Genomic DNA, 24,365 nt, shown 5'->3' on the forward strand with positions numbered 1-24,365 from the left:
ACCTGATCCATGTCCACAGTTACTCAAAAGCTCTTTGTCCTGCTGCTCCTGTCCTCTGTTTAGACGCCTGTGTGTGTGTGTGTGTGTGTGTGTGTGTGTGTGTGAGTAGAATGAACAGTATTTTCCTCGAGCTCTGGCTCTGTCTTGCCTCTATAAAGGTTGGACTTTGGGGTAAATCAGTAGCCCCAGCTCAGTGACGAACACATTCTCTGTTTGTGTTAGTTAAAGACTTTTATTTATTGATAAGTACAAAATAAAAAAGACCAAATAAACCCAAGTCCTTAATGACTATTTAAAAAAAAAGTTTTAATTTGGTTTGTAATGTATGTTAAATAAAGACGCTACGCAAAGTTGCACATCCGATATGTTAATACGCTCATGATTTGTCTTTTACTAGCTCTCTTTGTGTTCATGTATGTGTGAAACCTTTCCTGACTAACAGGATTCACCCACTTGGGTAGAGTGGTAATAATTAACAATATTAACCCACACACACAGGCACACACACACACACACACAGTTCCTAAACTACTGTTAGAAAGTTGGAAGCAAGGACAGAGAATCATCTCAAAAATTCAAGCTGGTACTTGGATGAGTTTGACCGAAAGGCCGTCCATGTGGATACGTGAAGAAGGCGTCAGACGTCAGTTTCTAAACGGACTACATAGCACGAGCCGTCCTTTCCTCCATGTCCAGCGCTCTGGGAGACATGTCTACAACAACCTCTGGCCTCGGGAGTCCGTGGTGAGTCTTTTAAACGGATCTGGATAACCAAAGTGACTCTGATCTGTGGTAGAGAAAGAAAGAAAAAAGTCGACCCAGTGAGACAATAGACTTTGTATCAGATCAGACTTTAGAATCTACCCAGGTGTCTGATGCTAATGAATGATAAGCAGGTTGACCGCTGGTATGCCCGTGTTGCTAAAGGTCAGTTCCTGGCAGAGAAAGTTTCAGCTTTATGCCCCCCTAGTGAGTCTCCAGAATCGGACAGCCTGCTAAATCCTGTTCTCTGTTCTCTGCTTTGTCCTGTTGGTCTTTGCCATATTGATCTCTGATGCAGATTAGTGCCACAAAAAAAAGACAGACAGAAAGCTCTGTTGGTCCCCCGGTGATTCCACACACTCCTTTTAGGGTCACGGAGTCTATGAAGCCTCTGACCTTCTGAATCAACACTCACACACAATCGTCCAGCGAGGACGAACCCCATTAAAGCCGTTTCCCCAGGAGCCTGCATTCACCCTTTACCGGGAGCTGGACGGTGGGCTACTGTGTTGTTTTGTGTGTATGTTTTATCCTCATCCCCTTCCATGCTAAGGAGCACGGCTTGTGCTCATTGTCACCTCTTAATGGGGTTGCAGTTTAGAGACCTCTTTGTTTTGCAGAAGGGGGGGCAAAAAGATTTCCTCATCTGCTCTATGTCCTATTGTGTTTTGATTGATGTGCCATGTTGTCAGGTTTGTGCGCAAACGTTGTCAGGGTGTGGCCTGACTTGGTCATTCTCTTGTTGCAACATCAACCATGCATGTCTGTGTAATGTGGTTTGTCAGAAATGGTTTCGCCATAAGTTCGTTTGGGGCGTTCTATGGGATAATAATGTTTGACACGATGCCGGGTCAGAGGAAGTCGAAATCCGACAGAGTGGAGATGGCATGGCATCAGGGTGGACAGATATATTTAAACGAATAGAAATACTGACTCGAAATAGAAATGCACTATTAGTTTAGTTTTGTTTTTGTTTGCCAAGAAGGTTCACGTAAGACCTCATCGTAGGTTTGTACCTTCATGTGGACATGAGGACAAGCTGCAAAGCATTTAATCATCCTTAGCAACTGCCTGGTCAGGCTGGATGTGGTGGCTTAAATTACTGTAGGTGGTTATTCTGTTTGTATTTTGGAAACCGCGTACATTTGTTGGAAGCCATTGCAAGCGAACCATTATTGTTGTAAGAGTTGAATAACGGGGGGGCACGGTGGCTTAGTGGTTAGCACGTTCGCCTCACACCTAAAGGGTTGGGGGTTCGATTCCCAATTCCTCCTTGTGTGTGGAGTTTGCATGTTCTCCCCGTGCCTCGGGGGTTTCCTCCGGGTACTCTGGTTTCCTCCCCCGGTCCAAAGACATGCATGGTAGGTTGATTGGCATCTCTGGAAAATTGTCCGTAGTGTGTGATTGCGTGAGTGAATGAGAGTGTGTGTGTGCCCTGTGATGGGTTGGCACTCCGTCCAGGGTGTATCCTGCCTTGATGCCCGATGACGCCTGAGATAGGCACAGACTCCCCGTGACCCGAGGTAGTTCAGATAAGTGGTAGAAAATGTGTGAGTGAGTGAGTTGAATAACATCGTATCGTGTGGAAGCCTGTTGTTTTACAACCCTATTAAGATTTGCCTTGAATGAACCAGGAAACACATTCATAAGAGGGTTTTCTCAATAAGCCTGCGTCTTTCCTTCTGTTTACGGTGTGTGTCCCTGTCATGCTGTCACACTGATCCTGAGTTCGTGTTCTGCAGCACTGATTAACCAGCTGATTAAACGCTGATTAAATGTCTATTCATACAAGCAGGCTCACGCAGGAGAGTGCAATTAAGCGAAAGTGAATTAATAAAACATACCGGGATCAAGAACTGCTCCAGGAATCAGCCAGATGGCCGTGAGAGAGACAGAGAGAGGGATAGATAAAGGAAAGAAGAAGCAGCAGTCTCTCTTTCTTGTTTAATTCCTATTAGGTAATTTGATCTGAGCCCCTCCACCTACTCCACATTGATAAGCCACTGGTGCATTTCCTGCGTCCGTGTCCTGTGCTTGTTTCCTGTCGGACCCACGTGGGCGTACAGCGATGCTGTAAACAATGTTGCCGCTAGACAGGAAGACCCCGAGGAACAGGGACCCTGAGAATATAGCCTTGCAATGGAAAAGCCCATCTGCCTGGAGCCTTTCTAATCTCATTTGGTGTATCGGACCACGGGATACACCAATCACGCCTGTCCAATCTCGTTAAGAAAGTCAATGATCAGAACATCAAGAACATGGCAGGGAGGCACAAAAAGCCAGGGTTTTGGAACTCCTCGTGTTCACTCCAGTGCTCAGATGGCCACCAGGCTTTGTCCTCGTGAGGTTGGTGAGGTGTAGGATTACAGCATGAATATGACATCTAATCAGAGCAAGGGCTTCACCTGACATGGCTTCACGGTGATTAAAAACAGCCTGCGAGCTTAAAAAAAGGAACAGGAGCTGTGACTTTTAATTTGAGAAGGTGGTTTTGTCAGGATTTAATCTGTGATTTTGCTTGGTCTTATCTGTGAGGAGTTGAGATTTGTGTCTGTATGAGCAGGAGATGAAAAGTGAACAGAGATTCTGGCACCCGAGTAACAAGCGGACCTTAGAACGGGAACTATAATTTTGGATGAAATCTGTTGATAATATAATCTAAAGATAAATCCAGCTGACAGATCAGCTTCATATATGATTGATATGATATACAGATGAACCTCTACGGGTACAAAACCTACATTTCTGACCATAAGAAATTTAGCTCATTCATTTATTTCATATGATACTGGATCTAAGAAAACTTTAACCATTTGTTGCCCTATGACACTAGTGAATGTTATGCATAATGTGTTCACACCTTAATATTTTAATCACACACTTCTACTTTCTTTACAATGTTCCTGTGGTTTAAAATTTACAACAATGGTTTAATAGTTTTACCAAAATTTCCCTTTTTTTTTTTTTTTGAAAACAAATAATTCAAATAAGGAATAAAACCGGCTCAATTTTCAGTGACATCCAGTCGCTTTTCCTTTCTCCTCTTCCTTAATCTCTCTATTCAGACCTTTCCAGACCCCGGCTCACCCGTGCTGGGTGTCCGAATGCACTTGATTTCACATTCAGGGTGTAATTAGGAAGTAGGCAGGGTATTGTGGCCCAAGTGGCTGCGATTCAGCTCTGGAAATGGATCATTGTCCACCAACCAGTGGCCATTCAGGTAAAGAGCATAATTAGGGGTGCAGAAATTACAGGACATTTTTTTCTTTCAATGAGGAGCATTAGTTAAGAACATTGTCCCCTGGTCATTTTGGGAGGCGGTGGGCTAATCAGGGGTAGGGAGAAAAAAAAGCCTGACATACAACTCCAAGTGCTAGTGACTGACGATTTGTCACATTCATTCACACATGTGTTAGAAGTATAATATCCAAACCTCATCACACTATTTATTTTGATGGAGATTATGTGCTAAAAATTGTAATAACTGTTGCAAATGTGTCTGTTGTTAGATGTGCAGTACACCCTATAGAATTAAGTACAAAAAAGTAAATGCTGGGGGGGCACAGTGGCTTAGTGGTCCGCACGTTCGATTCCCGCCTCCGCCTTGTGTGTGTGGAGTTTGCATGTTCTCCCCGTGCCTCGGGGGTTTCCTCCGGGTACTCCGGTTTCCTCCCCCGGTCCAAAGACATGCATGGTAGGTTGATTGGCATCTCTGAAAAATTGTCCCACCGACTTTCACCCTAAAACCAAAAACCCCAAACGGATGAGCCTTCATGTTACTCCCAAGATTGAGAGAGACAAGGCTATATGTATACCTAACTCTCACTCACTCACTCACTCACTTTCTACCGCTTATCCGAGCTACCTCGGGTCACGGGGAGCCTGTGCCTATCTCAGGCGTCATCGGGCATCAAGGCAGGATACACCCTGGACCGAGTGCCAACCCATCGCAGGGCACACACACACACACACTCTCATTCACTCACGCAATCACACACTATGGACAATTTCCCAGAGATGCCAATCAACCTACCATGCATGTCTTTGGACTGGGGGAGGAAACCGGAGTACCCAGAGGAAACCCCCGAGGCACGGGAAGAACATGCAAACTCCACACACACAAGGCATAGGCGGGAATCGAACCCCCAACCCTGGAGGTGTGAGATGAACGTGCTAACCACTAAGCCACCGTGCCCCCCCATACCTAACTCTTGCAGGCTTAATTTTTTGTTGGAACAAATTTACAGATGTATCAGACCTTACAATGAAGGTATCTTTCCTTAGTGCTATCTTCTATTGACTATTGCGTAAGAGGTGATAAAGTGTACGCAAAATTCAGACTGCATATAATCTGATATATCAGTGTACCGTATGAAGATGGCATTCATTAATAACAGGGGTCAGTTAGAGAAGATGGCATTCATTAATAACAGGGGTCAGTACTATCTGGTCATGCCTTACGGTCTTGCCTATGCAGCACCATTTGTTTTCCAGGCATTCATAAGGTACAGGCTGCACCATGAAAACTTAGTGAATAACATGCATGTCAAGTTGGAGAAATGAGAGATTCATAAAACTTCTGTCAGGTTCTGAGGTTATATCTTTGATAAGAATGAGATAGAGATGAACCAGAATAAGGTGGAAGCTGCTTCCTTCTGGCCTAAACCCAAAACAGCCAAGGATCTGCATTTTATTAAAGCAAACTAGAATGGAACACTGAGGCCCAACTTCCTCACTATCATGGCTGCTTTAGAGGACTGGAGGCACTTGCTGGAAGGCTCAAAGTAACCCTTTGTTATAATGACAGACAACCAAAACCTAGAGTGCATCAAGTCAGCCAAACATTTGTCAAGCCAGATAGGTCCTGGTGGTGAGACGTTTTAACTATTCAATAATCTATAGATGTGTTTGTAAGCATGGTGAAACAGACTCCGTTACACAAATCTAAGAAGTGGAAATGAGCTGTATGTTTAGGGAGGCGAAGTATGTGCATAATCATTAACCCTTATGCCAACCATCAGCCAGGCTGTTAGAACAATTCCCCTTCACTCAACACCTCTGGTCATACATAGCTCTACATTTCATCACAGATCTTCCCATTTCAAAAGGCCACACTACCATTCTCATAGACCCCCCCCCCCCCCCCCCCCCCCCCCTTCACTCACACACACACACACACACACTTATAATAAGTGAAAATACTTATACTGGGGATGTGGTAGCTCAGTGGTTAAGGTGTTGGGCTACTGATCAGAAGGTCATGGGTTCGAGCCCCAGATCCACCAAGCTGCCACTGCTGGGCCCCTGAGCAAGGCCCTTAACCCTCAGTTGTAAGTCACTCTGGATAAGGGTGTCTGCTAAATGCCTTAAATGTACTTAACAGTTTTATTACTCACCTTCGTTGATGCAGCTTATTATCAAGATTCGGTTACACTGTTGTTAAGGTTTCAAGTGTAGGGCAGTTCAAGGGCAGAATAATGGTTCAGTGCAGCTGTCCAATGTAGCAGAAGAGTATAGATAGGCAGTATAACAGTTTAGTATAGTGGGGCAGTATAGAGGGGCTGTATAAAGGTTAAGTATTGTGGGGTAGTATATAGAAGCAGTATAACAGTTTAGTGTAGCTGGGCAGTATTAAGGGGCAGTACAGCAAATCATTGTAAAAAGGCAATATAGTGGTTAGTATAGTGGAGCAGTAATAATGGTTTAGAATTATGGGGCATTATAAGGGGGCAGAACAACAAAAAAGTGTAGAGAGGCAGTATGGTGGTTTAGTCTAGTGGGGCAGTAAAAAGGGGCTGTATAGAGGTTAAGTATTGGAGAGCAGTATAGTGGTTTAGTATTATGAGCCAGTATCAATGATGGGGTATTATAAAGGGGCAGAACAACAAAACAGTGTAGAGAGGCAGTATGGTGGTTTAGTCTAGTGGGGCAGTAAAAAGGGGCTGTATAGAGGTTAAGTATAGTGGAGCAGTATAGTGGTTTAGTACAGTATTATGAGCCAGTATCAATGATGGGGTATTATAAAGGGGCAGTACAACAAAACAGTGTAGAGAGACAGTATAGTGTTTTAGTATAGTGAGGCAGTATAGAGGGGCAGTACAGTGATTTAGTAAAGTGGAGTAGTATAAAGAGGCAGTATAACAAGGCAGAATAGAGGGGCAGTATAATGGTTTAGTATTACAGGGCAGTAGAACAGGGAGGTCAAGCTGTAAATAGAACTGTAAAGACCATTTCACTGTGTGCAGCTTCCATTCTGCGGCACAGGAACAAAACCATTTCCCAGATTAGTTGAAATGAAATTGCTTACAATTTTACAGGGATGTGGAAACCAACAGGAACGGGATGCTTCACCTTTAAAATGCCCTTTGGTGGATCTCAGCCTTAATTCTCCAGATGTGCAAAAAGATATGCATGTTTATGAACATGTAGTGACACCCAAAGTATAACCCCAGGTTTAGGGTATATGATGGAATGATGGATCCATCCCACATTACCCCGAGAATCCATGATTTTATGGACAGAAAGAGATGCACATATAAATCGCGTGTTCAAATAATGCAGATGTTACGCAAACACACAACGTGAGCCCACATATAGTCTCCATTCTATACTTGAGGCTCTGTATAGGACAACAATAGTTTGGTACATTGTGCAACATCAATAAGCAAAGAAAGAAAGCATATGGAATGAATTGTATACTCATGGAGTGACCAAACAAGGAACGATGTTCATCAAACACCCGACTCCTTTATCATCTAACCTCTGTGGGAGTCCTCCTGGTGGCTGTATGGCCACTGAAAGAAGCCACGCTGCCTCATGGGGCCTGTGCTGACTCGGAGTCTATGGCATCTGCCAATGAAAGATGGATGGGATCCGGATGAAGAGAAAAGGACAGGGACAGGGAGATTGATAGAACGGGATGGACGGTTGTCTTGTCTGACAGATGAGGACAGAGCAGAGTGAGAAGAAAGAAAGGCAGAAAGAAAGAGTTTGTCCAGAAGAGTATGGCTTGTGAGGCGAGGGTCACAGAGAGCTGACCGCTCGATGATTAAGGTGGACAGCGTCACTTTTGAGATTCAACTCAGGGCACACAAGCCGGACAGAGGGGTAATTGATGCACTGAGAAGAAGGTCTATGATGTGTGTGTGTGTGTGTGTTTAGGAGGGGGTCTTCATTTCTTTTTCAGTTTTCAATAAGTACTAGATTCACATCCAAAAAACAAAATTTTATTTTTCTATTTATTTAATTTAAACAGCAATTGTTTTTTTTTTCCTTCACAGGGGTCGTCTTGTTATTTCTCCTTCGTCAGCAGGGCGGTGTTGTGGGACAGAGGAAGTCATCATCACACAGTGAGCAAAAAATTCCTAGAACAGCAAAATGATTAGATTTATAGTTAATAGTTTATCTGCGCACTGATCATGATTTTTTTTTTTCGAAGATAAAACCAGAACAAAAAACTAGAAATCTTTAAAAAAAAAATTCTAATAAAAAATATATATAAAATCAATTCCATAATATTTTGAATATTTATAAAAAAAAAATATGAAGCCTAAATAATAAAGTGCTTTAAAGACTTTATGGCATTTTAAGACTTAACATTGATTCATCAAAAAAACAAAACAAAGAACGTTTTAAAAACTTTTTTTTGCTCCAATATCGCATTTTTTTTATCGCTGACGCAGCAAAAAAGCAAAATCTCTCCCTTATTAAACTGAGCTATGAATGAAACTTTTTATAGCAGTATCAGTACTCACAAAAGTGAATATAGAAATAGTGGGGTTCACACACACACACACACACACACACACATACACAGACAAACTGTCCCTGTCCTTGGTAGTCTCCTCCTTCAGAAGAAGCTCAGAGCTAAATGTGCCACAGTCAACAGAGACGTTGTCATGGCGACAGCGGAGTTGTGTGGGCTGGCTTCCTGTCTTGGCCCCTGGTTAAACAAACAGCGAGGAGAGGGACAAAGATCCTCCCAGCTCCTTACAGACTCTTTTACATCCTCAAATGCCACACACACACACACACACACACACAGACACACACTCAAAATCCCTCTCATCCAAAAACATAGACACAAACATAGACACACTAATCACACAGACATATACATGCACATTATATATATATATATATATATATATATATATATATATATATATATATATATATATATATATATATATGTATATATAAATACATATATATACATATGTATGGTGGATTTTCATCATTAAGGTGCCAAATGACTTAAAACAAGGAAGGAAAAGTCACAGACACAACCTTTTAATCTTTAAATGCAGGCAACCAAAACAGGCTCAGTGTTGAGAATGAAACAACAATGTGCTTACCACTTTGATAGAAGGGTGCACAAACTTTTGCACCCAGCCCTATAGAGTACAGAAAATCACACAAATGCAAAGGTCACTGTAAATGAATATGCATTCACACACACACACACACACACACACACACACACACACACACACACACACACACTTCTCTATAGCTCAAGTTCTCTAAATCACCCCACTGACCCTCACCACCCCAACTCACTCCAAACAGTCTATCACAAGAGGCTTGTTGACCCACCTACTCCCATCATAGCTCGCTGTCTCCGTGGTTACGGTGTCCCTGGACTCAGTGTGGCACTTGGAGGACATCGCTAAGGTTCCAGCAAGTCAAAAGAGCAGTGAATACAGTGCACTGGAACTAATCATTGCACACACAGGTGGACAAACATGACAGCGAGATCGGGGGACAAACGTTTGTCGAGAAGATCGGGGGACAGTAACTTTTTTTTTACGCTAACCACGTAACCCACAGGAGCATTTCATGTGCAGAGGAAAATTCGGGAAAGATTTGGAACAAATGCTTAAAGAATAAAATAGAGAGAGAGAGAGAGAGAGAGAGAGAGAGAGATGGGGGTGGGGTGGGGGGTGTCTGGCGAGACAGAAAGTAGAAAGTTGCCATGAATGCTAAGCTGCATCTGACACGAGCGGCTAATCAGATTTACTCCTCCCGATCTGAGCAGCGCTACAATGCTTCCCACTGTCATCTCTCTCTCTCTCTCTCTCTCTCTCTCTCTCTCTTTCTCTCTGTTTCTCAGCCCGTCATCTCCACCTCCAGCTCTCGCCTCTCTTCCTTTCCTTCTTCTTCTCTCCTCTCCTCATCCCTCTCTCTCTTTCTCCCTCCCCCCGCGTCCCGTAGCAAAGCTAATTACATCGTAGGGCAGAAACACAAATCTGGCTGATTGAAAAAGTCACTCTTTTGCAGCGGGGTTTAACCTTGTTAGCGCTAAGCCTGGCTTTTGTGGACATCAGACCTCTGTGAGAGGAATCCTCTGTTTGGCTGCAGACGCTGAGACAGAGACACGCTTCTGTTTGGCTCATCCTCCTGCACTCGCCAAAGGGTTCATACAGAGGCAGTATCATTAAAACTGTGTGTGTGTATGTGTGTATGTGTGTGTGTTGAGACACGGGTTGAAGACACGCATGCATGCAGGCCTCTCCTTACTTAGGGCCATCTGGCTTAACGGACTCAGGCTAATGGACGCGTTACATTCATGCATGTGTGCTGTTCCACGTCTATGTCAGAAAGCTGCACGACATGATCGACGCTCAAGTAATTACAATAAACCCCAGAGCATGTGTGTATTGCGTGTCTGTGTGTGTATGGGCCGCCTGACCCCAGGAGGTCGTGATGTTTCCTGCTAAAAAACCTTGGATTCATTACAAAAGCCCACAAAGTTATCAAAACACATAACAGCGCAAGCTAGACTGTAGGTCTTCGGCTGACTTCCCGATAACATCCTGTGCACTCCGAAGCTTCTCTAGTGATGGAGTAGCGCTTAAACATGTGCTAAATGAAATGAATTATTTTTTTTTTATTACTTTCACATCATCGATCGATCTTGCGCAGAAAAAAGGTTCAAATAAATGTAAACATGCCATAAAGTGGGTGGGGGGATCACGGTGGCTTAGTGGTTAGCACGTTCGCCTCACACCTCCAGGGTCGGGGTTCAATTCCCTCCTCCACCTTGTGTGTGTGGAGTTTGCATGTTCTCCCCGTTCCTCGGAGGTTTCCTCCGGGTAATCCGGTTTCCTCCCCCGGTCCAAAGACATGCATGATAGGTTGATTGGCATCTCTGGAAAATTGTCCATAGTGTGTGATTGTGTGAGTGAATGAGAGTGTGTGTGTGCCCTGTGATGGGTTGGCACTCCGTCCAGGGTGTATCCTGCCTTGATGCCCGATGACGCCTGAGATAGGCACAGGCTCCCCGTGACCCGAGATAGTTCGGATAAGTGGTAGAAGATGAATGAATGCCATAAAGTGAGCTTAGGATAATGGTTGTGAAGTGTAAAGTTGGATTAGGGTGAAAATTTGCACCAGAAGTCATACGCTGGGTGCGAATACTTACGCTAACATGGTAGCCAAGAAACAAGGGTGATAGCAATTTTTCCGAAATTTTGAAAAAAGCATTTTTGGAAAACCGGGAGGGTTTTTTGCTATAACAGAACACCATGAAGTGTTTGATTCCCTTTTTATCACAGTAGTCAACTGTAGTTTTTATCCGTTTATAGTTACATTTAATGCTAAATATAGTAAAATTCAGAAAGATTATATATATATATACATATATATATATACGTGTATATATATACAAATTTCCCTACATAATAATTGACTGTATCCACAAATTATGTGTGTTTATGAGGACTGTGTGTCAGCAGTTGCTATAGAAACGCCAACGATAATGTATTACAGAGAGAGCTTTAGAAACTTCTAGAAATGAAACAGCACTACTGACCAAATAGAGAGCAGATTTTATACAATCTGTCCTCGGTTACAGAAGGGCAACATGTTAGATCGTCAACCAAGATTGAGAAACACAAAAAAGAGAGAGAGAGAGAGAGAGAGAGAGAGAGAGAGAGAGAGCGAGCAATAGACAATGAGAACATACAAAAAGCAGTTATCTAAGACTGACCTGACTGTGTTTGCTGAACAAATTACTGTCAGCCGATTCAGGAGAAATAAAGGGAATGATGAGACACGTGCTTGTGTGTTGGTTGTGTGTGTGTGTGAGTGTGTGTGTGTGTGTGTGTGTGTGTGTGTGTGTGTGTGTGTGTGTGTGTGTGTGTGTGTCTGGTCGGACAGGCCGGGGCCTGTTTTGTGACAGGTAACAGGCAGTAGGGCACCTGTCTGCTTTCACCAAACAAAAGACACACACAATCAAGCACAGATGCGAGCTTAAGAGCCTCTTCAAGTACCTGAAACATCTGGGTGGAGCAAAGAAAGCAAAGAGAGAGAGAGAGAGAGAGAGAGAGAGAGAGAGAGAGAGAGAGAGAGAGAGAGAGAGAGAGAGAGAAAGAGAGCGTGCTGTGCTTTTTTAAACAATGTGAACACAATATGAATCGCACAAGCAAACTGAATAGCTTTTAATAGGCAAGGGTTCAGAGCGGCGTTTGTGTGCTTCGGTCTTTAGTGTGTTTGATGAGTAAATGGCAGAGGAGAAGGAAATTAATCAGGTTGTGTGTGTGTGTATGTGTGTGTGTGTGTGTGTGTGTTTGTGTGTGTGGGGCTCAGACCAGATCATCATCGCTCCTCAGAGCCAATATTGACCAAACCGACCTGCTCCTCGGTGCTTTCATCTCCACACAGCAGCCACCGTTTCATACGAAGGTTCTTGCTGAAGATGAACAGTTTTATGAAACTTTTGTATAAAAAAGAAGGCAAAAACGACCGCAGCACCTCTATCACACGTGGACCGGACTCCTTACATGCAATAGGCACAAGGGGGCGCTAAAGAAAGCAGTTCTACAGTAACACTACAGTAACACTTTACACAGTTATGAAACCTAACCTGTGTTTATTTCTAGAGTAGTAATGATACTAAAATACTACTATGATATTAACTAATAGCTAATAGGAGATATAAAACACACACACACACACACACACACACACACACACACAAAGTTCTAAATCTACAAGCGCTTTTAATAGCTATGTAATGAACAAAACATCAACCTCTGTCATGCTAGCAATAGAAAAAATAATTAGCTAAAGTTACTTTCCACACAGCTGACCGAAGTGTTTTATGCTTCTGAAACACAACAAATTCTTACGGTCCTGAGTGTCTCCTTTCATATGAGCTTCATATTAACCCCCCCGTGGAGTGAGACATGACAAAGATATTCAATTCAAGAGTTAAATAAAGGGTTTCACCAATCTTACAAAATTTTGCCAAATTATACCACTAAAATTAATTTAAAGTAAAATTCTATTAATAAGGAATGGGGATGTGATAGCTTAGTGGATAAGGTATTTGAATACTGATTGGGAGTTCGAATCTGGGCCACTTCTGGGCCCCTGAGCAAGGCCCTTATCCCTCAATTGCTCAGTTGTATAAAATGTAAGTTGCTCTGGATAAGAACGTCTGCCAAATGCTGTAGATAAATAAAGTGACATTTTATCTTAGAAAACTAGTAATACTCGTCTTCTCTTGTCAGTACACCTCACATCACCTCGATATCTCACCCTGTGAGCTCAGAGTGTTGGAGATTAGGTAGCCTAGTAGTGTTAGACTAACAATCAGAAAGTTGTGAGTTCAAATCCCAGGTCTACCAAGCTGCCACTTCTGGGCCCCTGAGCAAGGCCCTTAACCCTCAATTGCTCAGTTGTATAAAATGTAAGTTGCTCTGGATAAGAACGTCTGCCAAATGCTGTAAATAAATAAAGAAAGTGATATTTTATCTTATAAAACAAGTTATGGTCATTTTCTCTTGTCAGTACACCTCACATCACCTCGATATCCATGAGCTCAGAGTGTTGGAGATTAGGTAGCCTGGTAGTGTTGGACTACCAATCAAGTACAAATCCCAGGTCTACCAAGCTGCCACTTCTGGGCCCCTGAGCAAGGCCCTTAACCCTCAATTTCTCAGTTACATTAAAAAAATGTAAGTCACTCTGGATAAGAGCATCTACCAAATGCCATAAATGTAAATGTTGGCTTGCGAGTTTACTGCATATGAATAATATCTTCCATACCCCCTTTGGAGCAGTAACCATACACCAACGATGTTCATCAACCATCAACAAATAAAAGGATGTGGAAAAAAATTCATCCAAAGTAATTACTTAATATGCACATAATCCATTCCCATAATTACTTCTCTATTGTTCCTACAGGATGTCGTCCATAACGAGGAGCCTCGACCTCCATGTTCACGCTTCGAGGCTCACATGAGGGCGTGTCCCGGACCGATCAGACCGCCGTACTTTCCACGCACACACCGTCTACCCAGATCTCCTGTGAAGAGCCTCCATGCTCCAAATCCTCCGAGACAGAGAGGTGAGATAAGTGAAACAAAGATCATTACTGTGCCAAACTTCTCAATGTGTTTTCATAGACCTTAAATAAATAGCAGGTTCAAAGTCATTGTTTCTACAGTAAAATCTTACACATGCACGTATATACTGTACTTGACTCTTAACAACATGTAATTGTTGATATAATGAAGATCTGTAAGAAGACAGTGTCTTCAGTCTTTTATCTTATAAACGTCAAAAGAGAGAGAAAAAAAGAGCTGCTGGTGAGGGAACAGTTGTTTATAGCTAATTTGTACATCTGTTTATATCTAATTGGCAGTACCATTAACATTAAATGGTGGAACTTAAAATGAGGATTATAATAATGATGTAAAGGTATTTTTGCATCCCTGATCACTAGAATCCTGCAGAACTGTGTGTTTGAGTGCAATCTGGTGAGAGAGCAGAGATCGTGGCATTGCTCTACATCACGGGCCAAAACTAATTATACAGCCATATGGTGCTTGGAGGCTCTCACAATCGACCCCGACCTGCCTTCAGCTCCCCAAGGAGTGTGTGTGTGTGTGTGTGTGTGTGTGTGTGTGTATGTGCAAGAGGGAGGGCTGTAACAGGGTGCTATGACACATGTCGTTCACACACATAGAAGCACGCACACTTGTGGTGTGTGACCGAGACAGATGGGCAAGCCAAGGGTATTATGCATAGAGCAGTGTAGAAATTTGGGCTCCATCCATCCAACTATTCCTCCATGCAGCCAAATATCCATCCATCCATCCATCCATCTATATATCTCTATCCATCTATCACTCTTGCTGACTCTTTTGGGTGACTGGAACAAGTGTGCTTTGTATGGCTACAAAGACAAGACCATCGTGGATGAAGTTAGAGTATTACAGGGACCAGTGGTCAAATTAACGAGTGGGACAAATGAGAATAACAATAAAAAAAATCAAAGGAAGCAACACAAAACCGTCTCTGTGCTGTATGAGAGCACGTATTTATCATATCCGGACATTTGAAATCCTGTCGAGGTGGCTGAGAGTCACAAATGAAAGCTCATTTGTTTGCTTTCGCTGTCACTCTGACCATAATTAGTTTGTTGGGGGTGCCCAATTATGAGAATGAGTTCCTTCATATAGTGATCACAAGTGGTCATTACCATATCTTAGAGCCTCTGCATACTAAGTTGGGAACTAGACAGCTGCTCGTGGAAAGGCAGTAGCATTTTGAGAGGGGTGTCCAGGATGAATTTGGAGAGTAGGGGGCTCCCAGCAGGCAAAAGGCTGTTTGCTCTGTGTCTCAGCGGAGTGGCGAAAAGAAATGTCATTGCCCCGGCCTCATCCCTCTCCCTTTTAGCTGGAAATGATGATGAATACGCTTTCTGCCTGACCCTCGCCAAGGACCCCCATGATAATTATTCAGGACCTCTCTTTGTGCACCCTCAACAATGCCTTTCATTAAGGCGGTGTGTGTATGTGTGTGTGTGTGTGTGATGTCTTGTGCCGGACAGCCCGTGGGACGGCCGAGCGGTCCATTTCTGCATGAGACAGCTGGAGCCGGAGTCTGATACGCTATTTATTCCCCCTCCATTCTACTTGCAGCATTTCTTTGGAGAAACTCTAGCACCTTTTGTGTCCTGTTCTGCAGTTATAACTGTTTTTGGTCCAAAGCCAGAATTCCTTCATAAGCTTATCCATTCATTATCAAATGACTTATTGGTGACTTTCTGTGACTTTCTGTCTTTTCAGAAATTCAGAAAAAGCAGAACTCCCTGAGACACTTCTCTGTGATCCTTCCCAGTGTGCCAGCATCTCCATATCCAAGCGTGACTTCTCCAGACCCTGTGCTCTCTCCAACACCGTCTGTCCACTCCGAGTCAAACCCAGATGATTTCCCGTCTTTTCATGTGCACTCTCGGAACTCAGAACACACCACAATAAAACAGGAAGATGTTGTAAGTCATAGAGATGTTATTTTGACTGGGCCCTCCTCCCCACAAATCGACGATGAGGACTATGAAGATCCTAAAGGTGAAGCAGTGGCACCAATGACAATGACTCCAGGCACCACATCAACCCCTATGACCCCTCTGACACCGATGACACCGATGACCCCGGATTCTCTTTCAGACCTGAGTCGTCCAGCGTCCAGTCAGTTTAGCTTTTCCACCAACCTGAACAGCAGCCTTTCCAGTGCACCTACAGGTATATACTCTTCAACTACTTTATGTCAACTCTTTAAAGTACGTCTGTATTTCAAAGAACGTCCCAGTGAGATTTCACTGATTTTGCCTGTAGAAGAATTTCTGTTTCATTCAGTCAATTTACTGTATGTTTCCTTTTTAGCATTTCCTTCCTGGAATGAGGTTATGACAAAGAGTTGTAGATAGCAGTTAAAGGTGGGGTCTCCGATTTTTGAGAAATGCTTCAGAAAACTGAGACGGGACGACAAACAAAACAAAAACAAAACAAACGTGTAGCCAGTGAGCAGAAAGGGGCGTGTCTTGTCAATATGGGCGGAGAGAGTGTTCAGTGCGCATGTGTGACATTAGCAGAAAGCGGTTTTAACATTGACATGGAGGATAAAAACAAAGAAAGAAAGAGAAGAAAGACTTACGATAAGGTAAGAAGTAGGACGTGTTAATATAGGATCAGCTTTCCAGCGCTGGAGAGAACTGAAGGAGCAGGAAGTTGGTCACATATTCACAGATTGGAGTTTCCTGAGTCAATAACTCCTGAGCTAAACGCTGTTACTACACAAATAACACCTCTTTTCTATCGTAGTAATGTAGAGACGCAGCTACAACCGTGTTTTGTGTAGTAACAGTGTTTAGCTCAGGAGTTATTGACTCGGGAAACTCCAATCTGTGAATATGTGACCAACTTTACTTAAGATGCCGAGGCGCTTTTTTCCTTCTCGATAGGTGAGTAACGTTGGTTTTGTTTTGTTACACAGAACTAATATATGTCTTTGTCCTTTACATGATTATACTTGTGTGTCATTTTTGCTTGATTGTTTATCTGCAATCGTATTGTTCTTCCCTTCAGCTATGATAAAGACACATTTCTTTCCATTAGTTGCCTGGGTTACGTATGTATGTGTGGGCGGAGCTATCGATACAGGGGTGGGACCCATTTGGGTTAGGGGCGTGTTTGTTTTGGTGATTTTATATGTCAACATTGGCTTTCGAACAACGGAGACCCAACCTTTAATGTCACAAAAGTTATAAGCAAAAATGTAATAGGCACTCATACTTTATCCTAAACAATTGGTGGATCATTAATGATTATGTCAAAAAAGACTTTTTGTAGCACTTAATCTTTTAAAAATGGAATTTCCTATGTTTCTGGAGTGTATTGGGAGGTTCATGGCTATAAAAGAGACCATTATTTCTATGTATTTTTAACAGACAGAATGGTACACAAGTGCCTCTATGGATCAAATGATCACATCATATCCCAACATATCCCTAAAGAGCAACAGAGTCAGTGTAAATCATGAACGTTGATAATCACTTGAATGTTTGCTTCTCTACTTCTAGTAAAACAGAGTGATGACTCTGAAGGGGATGAAGAGGATACTGAGGATGGTGATGATATCAACAGTGATTTTCTAGAGGCCTGCTCTTCATCCTTGTCTGATCTTTGCTTCAGCTCTCTTGATGGAGTAACCTTGGCTTCCTGCTCCCCCCCAAACAATACTCAATCATCAATATTAAATACCCTGACATTCCATAGCCAAGAACCCCAGAGTAGCAGCCATCTAGAATCCTTAAAGGAATCTCCAATTATTCAGGTTGAAGACCCCCTAATAAAGGAAAGCCCGCACCCTATCCAGCTCACAGATATGGGTGATAGAGGAGGGTCAAGCCTTTATCCTGCATATCTGGATTCTCAATCCAGACAGGCATCTGCTTCTCCGCTGGATGTTCACTCTGACTGGAAGACCTGCCGCTGGCCTATACTTCCACCGATCACACCTCAGCGAGGTTAGCATCTCTAGCTTAACCAATACTGTCCCTACATATATGACTTTCATACTGTGCCATTGTGAACCTGTATGTCTTGATCCTATGCTGGACTTGTGTGTATTCATAGACACACTCCGGGGTTGGATTGTGCCAAGCGTAACTAAACATTCAGACACAAAAGGGAGAAAGTTCACTCAATGCAGTGCTACATCACGGTTTTGTCCTTTACCACCATGTCACAAATATCATGGGGAGGGCTTTTCTTTTTTGTCCTTTATGAAAATTGTGGGTTTGAGGGATTTTCTTAAAGAAGACTTGAGCTGGTACTATTTGAATCTGCAGTTTGAATCAAAGCAGCTAGTTCTCTACAATAGGAAAGCTTGAGGAGGGGGGTCTATAAGAGGTAGCCACGGCCCCTTATGCATCTCTTCTAGCCCCAGGCTCCGGCATTCCCTCCTTTCTGCCTTTTTTCCCCTCTCTCATTCTCTTTTTCTTCTCCTGTTGAAAGAAGGATCGTGTGGAGAAAGCAGTCATAAATCCACACTGACCGCCACCCCGCTGACGGGAGAACAGTGTGCGAGTGTCAGCTATTGGCGTACCTCTCGGGCGCCCTCCTCGCACTAATTTACCGTTCCCGATCGGGATAAAGAGCCAGGCCCGTTGATGTCTGACTCGAGTCTGGGACTTTCTAAAAGAGCGGGACAATTGAGAACTTGTGATGGGAATTTGCCCCTTTCAGAGCAGGCTGTCCACTGTTCTTTGTGTAGTTTTTTTTTTTTTGAGTTGGAAGAATGGTCACTTGTAGCCCGGTGTCATGTTCCTCTTATATCAAAATCATAAAAATTGATGAAGTGTGGAATTATAATTTTAATGATACTATACAGATTTGAGTTGGAATATAAATAAAATTGTCATGTAAGAAATTTCTAAACATTTCCAAAAAGGCAAAGTTTGGCAAAAGGCATGAGTGTCCATGCCTGGAGGGTGGAAGTGGCCGACCTTTATCTTTCTTGCCACCCCTGTGTGTGGCTCTGTGCTCAGTTTGTGTGTTATCGTGTATCCTCTCTAATACAGATTCTAGGGTCTTTGTGTTACCCCTGGACTCTCTTTCCGAATGCCATGGCCCGACAGTCAGAGACTGACCCTGAAGTGACCTCTTTCAGTGTCCCCTCCAGCGAGTAACTGTCCTTGACAATGAGAGGGACCCCCATTGCTCTGAATCCCCCTGCCACACACACTGACCCTAACAGCCACACTGTGTGGCCAACAAGTAAGACAGAAGAAGTGACAGAGAGAAAGAGGAAACATTGTATGGTTGTGTATAGGTCCATCCAAAATGACCCACTGACCCGTGTAGCTCATACACAAACATACTACACATATGAAGTGGATCAAGAACACACGCACAAGCCAGATGCCCTCACTAACTCAGAGTGAAATGTTCTTGAGGAGCAGTTAGCTAAAGATGATTGCCAACTTAACAATATGCTTTGAAGCATTAAGAGAGTTCTCTCTTTTGTGTTTGAGTGGTGAGCCTGGCTTTTGAAAAATGAAAGAAAGATGCATATGCATCTGTATGCGGAAATTGACCCTTTGCTATTCGCCAAAGAAGCTAGAGGTTGCTAGAACATTTGCGAGAAGTGTACGTACTGTAGATCTTCCAGATCACGACTGTCATCCACCACCATGTCCATTTACAGAAATTATAGAAGTTTATAGCACATTGTGCACTGAAAAGGCCAACAGTATAAGTGTTTAATAAAGTGCCAGTAAGTCTACCAGTCTACAAGACTGCCTGAAACACTAGACCCATCACCACATACACTCTTATACATTTACAGAACCAAGGTCATTAGATGTTCTGATTTGGGTTCTTTCAGGTAGCCAAGGTTCAAGAGCATCTCTGAGTTCCCCAATCAGCTGTTCCCAGTCGGACATGTTTGCTGAGCTGGAGGCTGCAGCACCTCGGAGTGTTTCTAATGAGTCCTTGGATCATGCTGACTGTAGTGACATGGAAATCACCTCACATACTACAGGTAAACCTGCCTGACCATAAATACACCTACCAGAGGTTGGCTCCTTCAACTTACCTACCACAGGTAGATTTATCTGAACCAAAGATACACCTTCATTTGAGCTACCTGCAACTTGCCTACTGTAGCCAAGATATGTCATATCAACAAACAATATCATAAACCACGGAGACATCTTCAAATCACCTCCCACAGATAGGCTTGTTTTATCTTTAGACCTACAGTATAGATACACCACAGGGAGATTTATACAAATTACAGACACCATTCAAACCATAGATCTCCATCCACATCCCACAAGTAATCTAAATCATAGACTCGCCTAAACTAGTAGATTTATTTAAACAGATTATTAGCAAGATTGAATGTTCAGCCTGGTGTAGTAAGAGCATATGAACCATAATGAGCACTGGAAAAACACACTTAAAGTTCCTCACAGGTTCCTCAAAGAAATGCTGCAAGTTCCTCACAGGTTCTTTGGCTAGTTAAGCTTTCTTACCTTCTCAGAGGGATTCTACATATTACCTGTTCTAAAAAAATCACCAAATGTTGTAGTTTAACAAAATATTCAAGAAGTCTTTTCTTTTAAAAATTAAAGAACTATTTCTGATGTATAGCTACTTCCTACATATTAGCATTTAAGCAGCTAAATCCTCCTGAAATGTTACTTATCTGTCTACACTATGTCGAATCTTAAACATAGGTTTGATTCTTTTTTTAACCCATTTAAGTTAAGATAAAGTTATTTGACTGTTGCTTTTGATAAGAATCATCTACACCTAAGCCTACAGTCCTAAGAATCCCTGTTTTTTGTTTAAACCTTGGTCCCCGCATCCGCTCTAGTCATTCTACCAGTGAGACAGCCAAATGCTAACATTGTTTTAAATCTATTTGTTTTTCCTTTTCTAATCCTCACCAAAAATCCCCTGGATTGTGTTTGTTCAAGAGTGTGTGACTCTGGTTAGTGATTCATGAAAGAAGGCTTTACCTGGACCGAGTTCTCCCTCAGGATTTCCTCCTCTCCTGATCCCTAACAAGGTGTTAGAAGGTGTTTAACCGACTTAACAACCTGACCCCATGACATGACCTTCTGACCACCCTGCTTGTTTAATCATACTCATCTCTGTCTCTCTCTCTATCTCTCTCTCTCTCTCTCTCTCTCTCTCTCTCTCTCTCTCTCTCTCAAAGTCAAATTTGGCTACAATCTTCTCAGGCTCAGACTATGTCTCCAAATAGACCCATTTTACAAGCTTACACCATTTAGTAATTCAATGAACCCTTAAAGAACCCATTAAGAACTACTTTTTGACCGTATAGTTAAATTGAAGCCTCTAATTCTACTTGCTGTATGAGATATTCATTCATTCATTCATTCATTCATTCATTTTCTACCGCTTATCCGAACTACCTCGGGTAGGATACACCCTGGACAGAGTGCCAACCCATCACAGGGCACACACACTCTCATTCACTCACGCAATCACACACTATGGACAATTTTCCAGAGATGCCAATCAACCTACCATGCATGTCTTTGGACCGGGGGAGGAAACCGGAGTACCCAGAGGAAACCCCCGAGGCAAAGGGAGAACATCCAAACTCCACACAAACAAGGCGGAGGTGGGAATCGAACCCCCAACCCTGGAGGTGTGAGGCGAACGTGCTAACCACTAAGCCACCGTGCCCCCCGTATGAGATATAACAATTTTAAATTTGGTTTCTGGTGTATCATGATTTCATGTAAGCATGGATAGTTTTAATTTACATTTATTTTGCACTTAATGTCATTTTATTACCTCAGAATTTTTTATACTATATTTTTTAATAAACTCTACACATTCTCAGCAGCTAACAAGATCTTTCTGTGGTTATGCTCTAATCTAAATCTTTGGAGGATCGTCGGTTTTCGACCAATATATAACGAACTGTTGTATTAAAGTGATTACTGTCTTGGCAGATTGAAATGAAAGTGAGCGTCATCAAGCCCATTCTTTTCCTCACACCTTGATACTGTTTGCACACACCAGCACACGTGCCAAAACACAAACACACACTAACACACTTTCAGCCTTAACGAGGTGAAAACAGTAGCCTGAGGTGAAAAAGTCACTCACACTAATCCCTTCTCACTCAGACCTTCACTCTTGTGCGCTGGGGCTCGGTTTGATTGACAGGCCACTCCCTGTAAAGGAGAAAGCAGGTGATTTGCATGGGCAAGAAAATCACCATCGCACCTCAGGGTGTGACTGTTAGCTTGGGTGATTAGAGACTTCTAATGTTTTTACAGCTTGTAATAAATTTATTGTCTGCATTTATGCAAAACAAATGGTTTCCATGAAGCTGTATTATAATGAACATGTCACTGAGGCAAGAATTGTTCATACAGGAGCACAAGAAGTATTCTATATTTACGTATAACTGTTACGGTTTTATTAAATAAAACAAATTCAGAAATATTTAGATTTAATTCCAGATTATTTTCCTCCTTAGAGCATTGCGCAGCGCAGCATATGTTGTTAGCATAAATCCATCCCTAATGTGTCTCTGTTAGCATGATTCCAGGCCAATATGCGTCTGTTAGTGTTATTTCTGCCCTAAAGGACCTCAGCTAGTGTGATTCCATCCCAATGTGTCTCGGTTAGCATGATTTCTGCCCTAAAGGCCTCTGTGAGCGTGATTCCAGTCGCAGTGGTCCTCTGTTTGCGTGATTCTAGCACCAATGTGCCACTATTAGCATGATTTTTGCCCAAATGCGCTTCTGTTAGCATGATTCCTGCCCCACTGTGCCTCTGTTAGCATGATTCCTGCTCCACTGTGCCTCTGTTAGCATGATTCCTGCCACAATGTGCCTCTGTTAGCACGATTCCTGCCCCACTGTGCCTCTGTTAGCATGATTCCTGCCCCAATGTGTCTCTGTTAGCACGATTCCTGCCCCAATGTGAATTTGTTAGCATGATTCCTGCCCCAATGTGCCTCTGTTAGCATGATTCCTGCCCCAATGTGCCTCTGTTAGCATGATTCCTTCCCCAATGTGTCTCTGTTAGCACGATTCCTGCCCCAATGTGCCTCTGTTAGCATGATTCCTGCCCCAATGTGCCTCCGTTAGCATGATTCCTGCCCCAATGTGCCTCCATTAGCATGATTCCTGCCCCAATGTGCCTCTGTTAGCATGATTCCTGCCCCACTGTGCCTCTGTTAGCATGATTCCTGCCCCAATGTGCCTCTGTTAGCATGATTCCTGCCCCAATGTGCCTCTGTTAGCATGATTCCTGCCCCAATATGCCTGCATTAGCATGATTCCTGCCCCAATGTGCCTCTGTTAGCATGATTCCTGCCCCAATGTGCCTCTGTTAGCATGATTCCTGCCCCAATATGCCTGCATTAGCATGATTCCTGCCCCAATGTGCCTCCATTAGCATGATTCCTGCCCAAATGTGCCTCTGTTAGCATGATTGCTGCCCCAATATGCCTCCATTAGCATGATTCCTGCACCAATAGGCCTTTGATAGTGTGACTCCAGCCTCGATGTGCTTCTGTTAGTGTGACTCCCAGATTTCAATTTCAGATCTACATATAAACTGTCTGGGTTCCACATAGAATTTATATATATTAAAAAGGGTAAATAGCAAAATCAGACATCCAAAGACCACATGAGAAACTCTTGAAAAGCTTTTTTTTTTCTAAGGGTGCAGCTTAGATTTGTTAATCTGTCTGTAACATGAAGCAACACATCAGCTCTGTGTTCTCCATTACAGAGCTGAGTCCAGGTCTGGCCGCTCTAACAGTCGGCTGCGACTCCAGTGACCTGGGTTCTCTGTCCCGCGTGCAACTCCTGTTGATGGAAAGAGGAGCCCCTGAGGGTCTGGACCCCTCACCAGATCTGGAATGGAACAGTCTGACAGAGGAGAGAGGAGAATGTGAAACTGGGCTTCAAGTGTGGAGCTTGGGCATTCCCCAGCATTATCAGTGCACAGGTAAAGAGTGTATCATATAGCCTGCTGTTCAACACCTGCCTGGTGCAGGGGTGGATATGGGACACTGATAGACTGAAGACTAGTGTGCGTGTGTGTGCGTGTTGGCGTGTGCCTGTGCGCACAAAGAGCGCTTTTTTCCATGCGTTTTTTTTGTGCGTAATTACACACGGACATGTTCAGCCCACGCTATCTCTGCTCTTTATCTGATCACAGATTGCCATGTTTGCATTCAGGACCAACAACATCTTGATTGCCTTTTAATAAAACTAAAAAAAAAAAAAAGCTAGC

The 24,365-nt window shown here is 43.0% G+C and overlaps 1 protein-coding gene across 2 annotated transcripts in view; it reads left to right on the forward strand.

Moving 5' to 3' along the window:
* The first annotated feature begins 505 nt into the window (after positions 1-505).
* Positions 506-24,365, forward strand: part of LOC132859056 (uncharacterized) — a 58,117-nt gene continuing 34,257 nt past the window's right edge. The window contains exons 1-7 of one of the 2 annotated variants that reach the window (XM_060889630.1): positions 506-744; positions 8,043-8,111; positions 13,960-14,122; positions 15,849-16,304; positions 17,642-18,088; positions 19,951-20,106; positions 23,859-24,077. In XM_060889630.1, coding sequence (XP_060745613.1) covers positions 592-744; positions 8,043-8,111; positions 13,960-14,122; positions 15,849-16,304; positions 17,642-18,088; positions 19,951-20,106; positions 23,859-24,077 — 1,663 coding nt within the window. In that variant the 5' untranslated portion in view covers positions 506-591. The remainder of the gene's footprint in view (positions 745-8,042; positions 8,112-13,959; positions 14,123-15,848; positions 16,305-17,641; positions 18,089-19,950; positions 20,107-23,858; positions 24,078-24,365) is intronic. The other variant, XM_060889631.1, reaches the window with a different exon arrangement.

This window comes from Tachysurus vachellii, chromosome 16 (genome assembly GCF_030014155.1).
Source record: "Tachysurus vachellii isolate PV-2020 chromosome 16, HZAU_Pvac_v1, whole genome shotgun sequence".
In the NCBI taxonomy this organism is placed as follows: Eukaryota; Metazoa; Chordata; class Actinopteri; order Siluriformes; family Bagridae; genus Tachysurus; species Tachysurus vachellii.